Source organism: Chiloscyllium plagiosum, unplaced genomic scaffold (genome assembly GCF_037043375.1).
Source record: "Chiloscyllium plagiosum isolate Xiang-an unplaced genomic scaffold, Cpla_swu_hap1 HiC_scaffold_1, whole genome shotgun sequence".
NCBI classification, from domain to species: domain Eukaryota; kingdom Metazoa; phylum Chordata; class Chondrichthyes; order Orectolobiformes; family Hemiscylliidae; genus Chiloscyllium; species Chiloscyllium plagiosum.
Genome location: NW_028270139.1, coordinates 31,946,062 through 31,958,207, shown reverse-complemented (window position 1 = coordinate 31,958,207; position 12,146 = coordinate 31,946,062). Strand labels below are relative to the sequence as shown.

The following is a 12,146-nucleotide window of genomic DNA, read 5'->3' as shown; positions in this document are numbered from 1 at the left end:
GTGGGGAATAATCCCATTGAACTCTAAGAAAAAGAAAACAGCAGAGAATATAACTGCATCAAGAAAAAGCAACCAGTGTCTTTGAGACAGAAGCACAGAAAGCAACCAGTAAATGGTTCGATTCTTTTAATGTTCTTTTGTTTTCATGAGTAAAGCTCTCATATTGAAGAAAATAATGTACCAAGTCCAAAAGGATGTTAATGTTATTTAAATGGAGTTTATGTTCAATCAGCTTTGATAAAGGGAATCCAGTCAATTGAGACCCACCTGTAATAATGTTGCCTTGACACTTCATATGCATTTGCATTGGCACAGAGCCAGCATACATTGGTGAACTTGTTCGTTCAACTGTGGAGCTCATCAAGTTTGGTCAAAAGAATGTAAGACTTTGTGAAGTTAATTTCACAGACTCTGTGATAGAGTACTGTTTAATAGTGAGATTTTCTTTAAAATGTGTTTTATGTTGGGCAGGTGCAAACAATCGCAGTATGGCAGCAAGAAGTGGCAGATTTATGGCATATGTGCCAGCAGTCTTCTGTGAACCTGAAACCTGGTGGCAGCTATGACCCAACCCAGTTCCCGCTGACAGCTCACATACTTGAATCAGTGAACTTTCAGTTGCTAAATCTGTCACATTTAACATTGAAAAGATGGGCATCCAGCAGAAATACCAAGTGAACTATTTATATGAATGAAATAAATAAAAATGCTCTCAAATGAATGAACTTCTGGTTGACCTGTCAAAGGAATTTGAAATAAAAAGAAACAAATGGATTTGGTGCTAAATCTTTAGTTATTAGACAAGGCTGTTGATGCATTTTTCAGATAAAAGCTGTTGAAGCAAGAAACTCAGCAGTTTCACTGATTCTTGGAGATAAGGGCAAGCCATGCTGTAGATTTTTTTTTGGATTAAACATGTCTCACTCGCTTTCATATCTCTATTCATCCATGTTTTAGTCTGAGTCAACAGTGTACCTGCTACGGGTGAAGAGTTTTCACCACAGTAAGCTTCACAGCTTGGAATTGAATAATTCAGTCTTCAAATTAACCTAATGTTTCAGATTTATGTGTTTCTGTCGCATTCTTGATGATTTATTGTCTGCTCTGTTTGGTACTGCAGTGTTTAACAGCATTATAGTTTCTAGATTTGTGTAAACTTCAGCAAATGTTACATCAGTGATTTTTGCAGTCTTATATTTGACCTTTTTTAACCAAGATAAAAATGTGTAGAAAGGTTGGGTTGTGACTTAGTCTGCTTTACTCAGTTCTTCTAACTGAAATTAATTTCTGGAATTCTGTAGATCTAATTAAGAAGTAAAATAACATTTGCTTATAGCATGAAACGTACATTTACTGATACTATGCTGCCATTGTCCCAGAGGACAGATTTGCATACAAGTTCTACATCGAGCTTGCAAATTGTGCAAATGTCTGGTTGCCTTCCATACCCCTTGACCTCTACCACTTGGTGGGACAAGGGACACAGCAAGCACATGCAAGTTCTCTTTGAAGTTACACAACACCCTGACTCCGAGCTGTGAAATTGTTCCTTCTCTGTCAATGGGTCAAAATCCAAGAAATCCCTTCCTGACAGTACTATGGGTATATCTAAATCAGAAGATGGCTGAGCACCACAAGGATAATGTCAAAATTACAGTTCACTCAAAATAACACGTTAAACCAATGATAGTTAGCTTTACTGAATTCTTCGTGATTAACTTATTTTTATAACAAATCTTTTCAACGTGCATAGAGTTTAGTGGAATCACATCTATACTTTAAAAAAAATCATAGAATCATACAGTACAGAAGAGGCCTGTTGGGTCTGTACTGCCCATCTGTGCTATACTATTGGGTACTGCCTACACAACTCCCACTTTCCCACAAGCTGGTTGTCTTAAATATTATGGTATTTCAGTTGTTCATCCATGAACGTTTTTAAGGTTGTGAGATTACCCACCTCACCTACCCTCCCAGGCAGTGCACTCTGACCCTAATCACCTTCTGGGTGAAAACAGATTTCCTCCACTCCCCTCTGAATTTCCTGCTTTTCACTTTACAAGTGTGTCTCCTTGTTCTTGACCTTTCAACCAAGGGGAACAGCTGCTTTCTATCCACCTTGTCTGTGCCCCTCATAATCTTTTACAGGTCTAGCAGGTCTCATCTAAACCATCACTGCTCCAAAGAAAACAACCTGAGCTTAAACAACCTCTCTTCAGAGCTGAAATGTTCCATCCCAGGTACATCTTGGTGAATATCCACTGTACCCCTTCCAATGCAATCACATCCTTCCTATAGTGCCAAGACCAGAACTATGCAGAGTACTCCAGTATGACCCAGCCAGAGTTCTGTACAGCTTCAACATGATCTCCTTATTCTTATAATCTAAGCTTTGACTGATAAAGGCAAGCAATCTCTATGCCTTCTTAACTAATCTGTTCAGCTGTCCAGCCATCTTAACGGATCTGTCAACAAGAACCCCACATTACCTCTATTTGTCTACCTTCCCAGTGTCCTGCAATTCATCGAATACTCCCTTATCTTGTTACTTCTTCCAAACAGCATCACCTTAAGGTTAAATTCCATCTAACATTGATCTGCCTAACTGACCAATTTGTTTTTGTATCCTCCTGCAATCTAAGACCTTCCTTCTCACTGTCAACCACACAGCCAAACTTTGTTTCACCTGTATACTTATTTATTGTCCATCCCACATCCTCATCTGCATCATTTATGAATATCACAAACAATAGTGGATCTGGGATATGGATGACACTGGCTGGGCCAGCAATTATTCCCATTTCTAATTACCTAGAGGGCAGTTAAGAGTCAATCGCATTGCTGTGGGTCCGGAATTACATGTAAGCCAGACATTCCTTTGTGTATACTTTGCATTGCTCGTACGTTAGAGTCATAGAGATGTACAGCATGGAAAGAGACCCTTCGGTCTAACTCATCCATGCCAACTAAATCTCCTAAACCAATCCAGTCCCATTTGCCAGCATTTGTACCATATCCCTTTCAACCCTTCCCCTACTGATGTACCCATTCAAATGTCTTTTAAATGTTGTAGTTGTACCAGCCTCCACCACTTCCTCTCGCAGCTCATTCCATACATGCACCACCCTCTGCGTGAAAAAGTTGTCCCTTAGGTCCCTTTTAAATCTTTCCCCTCTCACCTTAAACCTTTGCCCTCTAGTTCTAGACTCCCAGCCCTGAGGAAAAGGTTCCTGACGAAGGTCTTTTGCCCGAAACGTCGATTTTACTGCTCCTCGGATGCTGCCTGAACTGCTGTGCTCTTCCAGCACCACTGATCCAGAATCTGGTTTCCAGCAAATGCAGTCATTGTTTTTACCTTGTCTGTATACCCTATCCATATCCCTCATGATTTTATTAACTTCTATAAGTCACCCCCTCATATGTTGGAATTCTCTTTGTGTCTCGAGCTCCAAGGATCAGTTAATTATTTGTCAGATTTTATTTGCTATTAGGAATGAGCAGTAGTTCTATTTCGGTGGAGATTACAATAAAAATGCCAACATAATGGAAGTGAATGCACCCCCTTTGTTAAAATTATGACTTGAAACAGGTCCTCAGCCAAGATGTTTAATGGCTACACCTTTTATTCCAGGAAGAAACAAGAAATTAATAAAATGTTTGATGTAATACATGGACCATGTTGTTCACTATAAAATATCTGCTTCTTTGAGGCCTAAGATTTGACGTGGAACTAAATTGATGACTGTGGGCCCAGTCAGAGTGGGATATCAAGCAGGACCTGCCAATACCAGTTTTATTTTGCATTGAAGATGTTTAAATAGTAACTTCTATTCGGCCAAGAGTGTAAAAGCGTTATGTTCCTCATTAGGAAGCTTGTGACATGTCAGGATGACAGACCTTCATCAAAACTCTTTCTTTTATATCATCTACTGATAGGTTTAATGGATTTTAGATGTGCCTTTTGTTGCATATCTCAAGAAATAGAAGGGAAATTTGGAAGTGAAACTTTGAATTTTCTTATTGCTGTAATGATTAGACTTAAACCTAAGGAAGCTTCATGAAGTTAGTTCATGCCTGCTGCCAAAAATGTCTTCCAACTGTGAAGCATTTTGGAGGCAGGCGGTCAATAACGCTGTTTTAAGATGATTTTGTGACCTCACTGGTCCTTGGTCACTTGCTGATGCTGCCGTTTCAATGAGGCTACCTTCCCTTAGACAGGCTAGAGGGCCATTGAAGCCAAAGTCTTCAGTCTCCAATAATAGCAGCAATGAGCATGCCTGATCATAATTGCTGCCAACTCCAATCCAGCTCAGGGTAATCCTTCCATTGTGTTGGACTGGCTGGGATCAATTCTGTTCATTTCTTCGCTGTTGTGCAGACCAACCCTGCTGGTCTGTGATCTGCCTCAATAGTGCCCAACTACCCATTATAGGCTGCCCTTTCTCTCGAGGTATAGGCTCTGCTTGGGAAGACAGCTTTGGGTGTATGTTTATTGACCTTGGAATGATGGTGAATGCTCAGTCAATCACTTGGGAATCTACTAGCTGGCAGATCACTGAGCAAGTCTCCCTATCTGCAAGGCAGGCTCAGACCACCATTTGCTTGTGGTATTGGAGTCCTGTAGTCCATAGCAAAACACAGCCCAAACAATCTGCTTTTTGTGATGACATTTGGTTGGGACAGAAGAGGGTTCCTGTAATAAAGAAAATGCAGTTTAATGAAATGTTAGACATTATTTATTAATTATTTGGAAGATTTGTTAATTATTCACGAATCTCTTATGAGTTTATCTTGCCAAATTGGTATTTTACTGTCGATGCACTTTTATACATTGAATTCATTTGCTTCAAACTGTTATCTATTGCAAAGCTTGGAGCCAAGGTGGGTGGTTTGTAGAGACTGAACTATTGTATATGGAACAACTTTTAGAATACTGCTGACAATTTTGGTCGCCCTCCTGTAGGAAGGATGTTGTTAAACCTGAGAGGGTGCAGAAAAGATTTACAAGGATGTTGTCAGGACTGAAGGGGTTGTGTTATAGGGAAAGGCTAAATAGGCTGGGGCATTTTTCCCCTGGATCATTGGAGGCTGAGGGGTGACCTTAAAGGTATCTTAAGAGTGAATAGCCAAGGCCTTTTTCCTCCGGTGGGCAAGTCCAAAACTAGATAGTATAGTTTTAAGGTGAGAAGGGAAAAATTGAAAAGGGATCTGAGGGGTAAATTGTCATGCAGAGGGTGGTGTGTGTATGGAATGAGCTGCCAGAAGAAGTGGTGGAGGCTGGTACAATTGCAGCATTTAAAAGGCATCTGGATGGGTATATGAATCAGAATGGTTTGGAGGGATATGGGCCAAATGCTGGCAAATGGGACTAGGTAAGTTTGGGATGTCTGGTTGGCGTGGACGAGTTGGACTGTGCTGTATTATATCTGTGAAGTTTAGAAATTTCTTTAAGTTCAGGATGAAATTATATTATGAGTGCAAGTTCTTTTGCATATTTTACTTATAATGGAGATTGCATTCTCGACTTCATCACGACTTCTTTAACCCTATTTGCTTTCTGGTCCTGCTTGTTGGAGGCTAGCATCTGTAATGGTTCACTCAGGAGGAGGCCATGTCAATGTCCCAGCATTAGTATGTATTTAGTGTTGTTTCATGTTCAACTACAACTATAAACAATGGTCAACATTTAAGAAGCTGATGATTGTAAGTACTGCAGGCAAATTAAATGTGAAAATGGCTATTAAACAAGATCTGATCATCCTTGACAAAGTACTTCAATGGATTTCTAGAATGCCATTTGAACTGAGCTTCCCTTTTGTCTTTCAGACACATACTGGAGAGAAAGAGAAAATTTGTCCATATTGTGGCCAGAAGTTTGCTAGCAATGGAACGTTGCGTGTGCACATTCGAAGCCACACAGGTACAAATTGGCATATTTGGGGATTGTCACCCACCTTAGTTATTTTTATTTAGAGTGTGGGGTACAGTGAGCTGCCAATTTGACATAGTGGACTGTGAAATGTTCGCCTATGAGTTTGCAATACGTTCCAACGAAAAAGCATGGTTTTCAACCTTGGTTGCACTAAAATGGCAGAAATGATGATTGGAGAGGACGTGTGTTTTATTAATGCTGAGGAAAATCAGACTAATCTGTATTTGCTGCTGTCAGCTGAGGAATGAATTTCATTCTAGTGCCCTAGTAACAACAATACATCACTCTAGCTGACTAAATTTTGAAACAATTGCAGCAACTTTGATTTTTTTTATTTTTCTATATATATCATAGTACAAGAGTTCTCAGTTATTTTACTTCTGAGGCTCCCTCCTACGTTACAAATATTCCATAGATCTCTACTAAAACTGAAGTATTTTTCTTGTATAAAAATAATTATACAATTAAACATGAAGGTTTATGCTTTGCTTTACTGACTAATTTGGTTCACCTTGCTGATACCTCTCACTTGGTTTAAAAACTAGCAGTAAATTCACACACAACAAGATTCCAAAGTGCTCAGAGCAAAGTGTGCAGAGGACATCGAAAATCTGCAGAGCTATAGAGATAGGTTAAGACAGTGGACAAGAGTCTGGCAGATGGAGTACACTTATGTTAAATGTGAGGTAATCTATTTTGATAGGACTAACAGCAAAATGGACTATTTTTAAAGGGTGAGTGATCACAGCATGCTGCTGTGCTGAGGGAACTGGGTGCCCTTGTGCATGAATCATAAAATATTGGTTTGCAGGTGCAGCAGGTAATTAAGAAGGCAAATGGAATATTGTCCTTCATTGTTAGAGGAATGGAGTTTAAAAATAGGGAAGTTCTTCTGCAGTGGTATAGTGTGCTGGTGAGACCAAAATATCTGGAATGCTTTGTACAGTTTTGGTCTCCTTTCTTGAGAAAGAACGTACTGGCACTGAAATGGGTTCGCTAGGTTGATTCTGGCATCGAGGAGGTTGGTTTATGAGGAGAGATTGAGTAGAATAGGATTATGTTCATTGGAATGTAGAAAAATGAGGGGTAGAGTCTTACAGAAACATATAAAACAATGAAAGGAATAGACAAGATAGAAGCAGGGAAAATGTTTCCACTGGCGAGTGAAACTAGAACTAGAGGGCATAGTCTCAAAATAAGTGGGGTTAGATTTAGGATTGACTTGAAGAGAAACTTCTTCACCCAAAGGCTTGTGAATCTGTGAAATTCCCTGCTCAGTGAAGCAACTGAGGTGTCCTCATTGAATGTTTTTAAGGCGAAGGTAGATTTTTGAACAGTAAAGGAAGTAAGAGTTATGGTTCATGGTCAGGTAGGTAGGTCTGAGTCCATTATGAAGATCAGCCATGATCTTACTGAATGGTGGAGCAGACTTGATGGGCCTATTTCTTATGGTTTTATATTCAGTCAGAGGGATCTCCATACATGTGTATCTATGTTTCAGGCTCATGTCTTTATACAATATGGTGTTTCTTTTATCGATAAACTATCCACCCCTCATGTGAGTGCTATTCCTGTAACTCAGCTCTGAGCAGCGATGCCAACAGACTGTTTGATTAGCCAGCTCTGCCATTCTTGGCTAGTATGTAACAGGCAAATCAAATGCTGAAAACAGCCAAAACACTGCGGATACTTCTTGGCCCATTAGCCCACAAACTGTTGTGCAATTTACCATTTAAACATTGTGGACAGGAGAGTGCATTCTGCTTGGGGTCCTACTGGGAAACAACCAACTGTCAATTGTCACTAACAGATCTGAGGGAGGAGAAGGCACGCGTTCTCTCTCCTGACCATCTGTAACAAGGCAACAGCACTTTAATTTACTTCTCGTTCTCGTCTTATGTTTCTCCCTATGCTGGACGTTTGGAATTTATGGATGTATGCTCCCAGCGCGTGCCAGGGATAGCACAGCATCATTGTTAATGCACTGGACACCTTCATGTAGCTGCCATTGCCAATGTGCCATTAAACCCCAGTTGAAAATCCCTGTAGTAGAATACAAGTCTGAGGAAATGTGTGGGATGATGAAATGCAAAAGTCAGAATATGCTTCATTTAACATGGGGGAGCTTAGGTTGGCTATATTTCATAGACATGTCACTACATTCAGTTAGCAACTTGCTGAAATGAAACAAAGAACTGCAGATATTGGAGATCTGAAACAAACAAAAACAGAAATTGCTGGAGAACAACACGTCTGTCAGAATCTATGGAAAGAAAACAGAGATAGCGTTTCAAGTCAAGAGTCACTGCACCCGAAACGTTAACTCTGTTATCTGTCCGCCGATGTTGCCAGAGTTTTTCCAGCGATTTCTGTTTTTGTTTGTTACAGTAAGTTGTTGGATTGCTGCTTAGCTTTGATTTGATCAAAATGAAAATGGAATATGATACTGGTTTTCTCAACTAACATTAAGGACCTGGGTTATTTCTTTGTGCAAATCACGTATAGTGACTTCAGTGTGTCTCAATAAATAAATAAATAAGTTTTCTTGCATTTGTAGAAAATCTTTGCAGAACCAAAGGCCCAAATATTAATGAGAGTGCAGCCATTCAGAGAAGCCAGGCAGTACACATGATGACTTGCTTGGTCTTATTAGAGTCACAGAGATGTACAGCATGGAAGCAGACCCTTCGGTCCAACCCATCCATGCCGACCAGATATCCCAACCCAATCTAGTCCCACCTGCCAGCACCCATTCCTATTCATATACCCATCCAAATGCCTCTTAAATATTGCAATTGTACTAGCCTACAACACTTCCTCTGGCAGCTCATTCCATACACGTACCACCCTCTGTGTGGAAAAAGTTGCCCCTTAGGTCTCTTTTATATCTTTCCCCTCTCACCCTAAACCTATGCCCTCTAGCTCTGACTCCCCGACCCCAGGGAAAAGACTTTGCCTATTTACCCTATCCATGCCCCTCATAATTTTGTAAACCTCGATAAGGTCACCCCTCATCCTCCGACGCTCCAGAGAAAACAGCCCCAGCCTGTTCAGCCTCTCCCTATAGCTCAAATCCTCCAACCCTGGTAACATCTTTGTAAATCTTTTCTGAACTCTTTCAAGTTTCGCAACATCTTTCCGATAGGAAGGAGACCAGAAGTGCACGCAATATTCCAACAGTGGCCTAATCTCTGTCCTGTACAGCCACAACATGATCTCCCAACTCTTGTACTCAATAGTCTGACCAATAAAGGAAAGCATACCAAACGCCTTCTTCACTATCCTATCTACCTGCGACTCCACTTTCAAGGAGCTATGAACCAGCACTCCAAGGTCTCTTTGTTCAGCAACACTCCCTAGGATCTTTTCATTAAGTGTCTTGCTGCAGACTCTTGCCTGCCTACCTACCAGCCTGTCAGTTAGTTTCACTGTGCATTTGGGGTGTCACGGTGGCTCAATGGTTAGCACTGCTGCCTCACAGGGACCCAGATTCGATTCCAGCTTTGGGCAACTATCTGTGTGGAGTTTACACATTCTCCCTGTGTCTATATGGGTTTCCTCCGGGTGCTATGGTTTCCTCCCACAATCCAAAAATGTGCAGGTTAGGTGAATTGGCCATGCTAAATTGCCCATAGAGTTCAGGGATGTGTAGGTTAGGTACATTAGTCAGGGGTAAATGTTGGGTAGGTGAATAGGTCTCGATGAGTTGCTCTTCTGAGAGTTGGTGTGGACTTGTTCGGCTGAAGGTTCTGTCTCCACTTGGTAGGGATTCTATTTAAAAAATAAATCTGGTACTCAGGTATGTTCTCCATCAGCAGGAGGCAGTCAACCTGAGCCATGTCAAGTAGGGTCCTCAGTGGTTTGTTGTGGAGAAAGCCTGGGGCCAGGCTCAGCCCAAGGAGGCTGCCTTTCAGGCATCAAGAGAGGGCTATCCCTCAGTTTGTGAGGGAGAGAGGACATTCAAGACTATGATCCAGGAGGATGGGGAAAATGGAGAGGTTGTTGTTGAGATGTATCGTTGAGTCTGGGAGACTGAGGAGACTTTCATTCCTGAAGAAGGGCTTATGCCTGAAATGTCGATTCTCCTGCTCCTCGGATGCTGCCTGGCGTGTTGTGTTTTTCCAGCACCACATTTTTCAAGACTGAGGACTGTGTCCCTCCTTGTGAACAAAAAGAAACCAAACTTAATTATTGTCTTCTGGGCGCCTGCTACAGGAATTTGGGTCTCTGCAGTGTTGCCTTGCAGGGAAATTCCACGTTGGCTGTACTCAGGCCTCAAGTTGAAACTTCCGATCAGTTTCTGAGGACCTGCATCTTTCCTGCTTAAGAATAGATCAAGACACGACAAGGCAAGCCAGAGAGGGGAGACAGCAATTGGAATAAATGGCATAACATATTTCAATATCTCCCCAATACCATAGTTGCTAATAGTCCAATTTTGACAAAAGGGCATTAGGCAAATGCTGAATGTTTCTGAAGCAAGTGTATTTTCTGGGTGTCATACAAACCAAACTTCAAGAACCCAATTTTCCTCTCTTGGGATGTGACAAGAGAAGTGGTAACTTGGAGGAATAAATGGGTGGGTGGCCTTGGAGAGTTGCTTGCCTACTTTCTCAGAAAAATACAGTATTGAGAAGTACTTTCAGTCACTCTTCCAGAAGAACAATTAGATTTCACCCTGATCTCATGGTTAAAGTATTCTGTTATAAGCTTTCTCAATTGAAAATTCAAACACAAACCCTTAAGTCTGAAATGCTGTTCAAATAGAACAGCTGTAAAACCCAGTTGTAAAATAGTCATCAGTTTTCCCTAAAGCTTTTTCATGCAACGAAGACTAGGAATTATCTGGAACCATCAGATTCCAATGTTCCTTTTTATTGATATAAATGAGCTTGACACGTAATAATGTTTGGAGTACTTAAGTTTTGAAGAATTGTGGAAAATTGTTTTATTTCAAATTTGTGAAATATCTACAGTGGTTCCTTTAAAAGAAGGAATTGAAAGTTCACTGTGGACATTAGAGATTTGTTTTAACATGGCTGGTGGCTTACACAGGCTTTTGTTTTATCTGGTTCAGCTGGAGGAAAACTTGCTAAAAACCAGCTGAGTTGGAGAATCTTCATAACAAAGTTTGTAATGCTGGGAACCATGTAATGAGGTCCTGTAGATGTTTTTATTCTGTAATTTCTGATTTGTTAGTCACAAAAAGGAAGTTTTTGAAAAAAAGACTGTCATTGTAGTTCCATGATCTTCTGGCCAGTCTCATTTTACAGCTTCATAACCTGACGTCAGTGTTTCTCAACTTGAGAGTTTTTTTTCCTCTTATTCAAGATTCCAGTCAATATCCATCTTCAATGGCTTGACTCAGTAGCCTGTTGGCCTTCCAACACCATTTCCCATTCCTCTACTCTATTCTTGATATGTTGCCACCACTGCAGAAGCTGGTAAAGTGGGGCCTCCTTCCAATTTTGTTATGGATCAAAGTTCTCGGGCTGCCATGATTAAAATCATAAGAATTCTGTTTTGTCCAAATGAAATCTACTTTATAACCATCCCTTGGGCCGAGACACGATGGGAATATTACAAATATTGTTATAATTTTTGTATGAAGATCATAAAGAGTGTACTTGTGAGAGAGGTTGTGCTGGTCTGATAGGAAGTGTTGAATAAAGACTCCCAAGACCACGCCTTGGACTCCATTGATTTCGATCCTGCGTTTCCTCGAGGGCAATTAGAGGTGTCCAATAAACGCTGCCCTTGTCACTGATTATCATAACCTATAATCATACAGAATAAAAGGAAAACAGGAAATGTTTTGCTGGCAACTGAAAATGGAAAAAAAAACTATACAGGACCTAGTAAGAAATTAGCAAAAAGCATTTTGCTAGGTTAAATATTTTGGCTGATGCAGAAAGTCAAATTTAAAACTGATATCTGCAATGCTTATACACAGAGCACGAAGAAAGAAATATTGAGATGAATAGATTTGAATTATTTGATTAATAAATGTTTCTCTCGTTACGTTTAAGCATAAAGCATGTTGCCAGCCATGGGGAATTTTAGCTGTGAAGATTGGATAAGCTGAGACTATTTTCTTTAGGCCCAGATAGATTGAATAGAGAAGATGAATCCCCTTAGCAGATCAATCAATTACTGAGGGCATAGACTTAACATATTTGACACAAGATTTTAAGGGGAATAAAGAAAAATATTT

General features: G+C 40.4%; 1 protein-coding gene across 9 annotated transcripts in view; it reads left to right on the top strand.

Moving 5' to 3' along the window:
* prdm5 (PR domain containing 5) overlaps positions 1-12,146 on the top strand; it is a 351,179-nt gene that overhangs the window by 203,541 nt on the left and 135,492 nt on the right. For all 9 annotated transcript variants that reach the window (XM_087988179.1, XM_043696639.2, XM_043696605.2 and 6 more), the window contains one exon: positions 5,827-5,920. In XM_087988179.1, the coding sequence (XP_087844305.1) occupies positions 5,827-5,920 (94 nt within the window). The remainder of the gene's footprint in view (positions 1-5,826; positions 5,921-12,146) is intronic.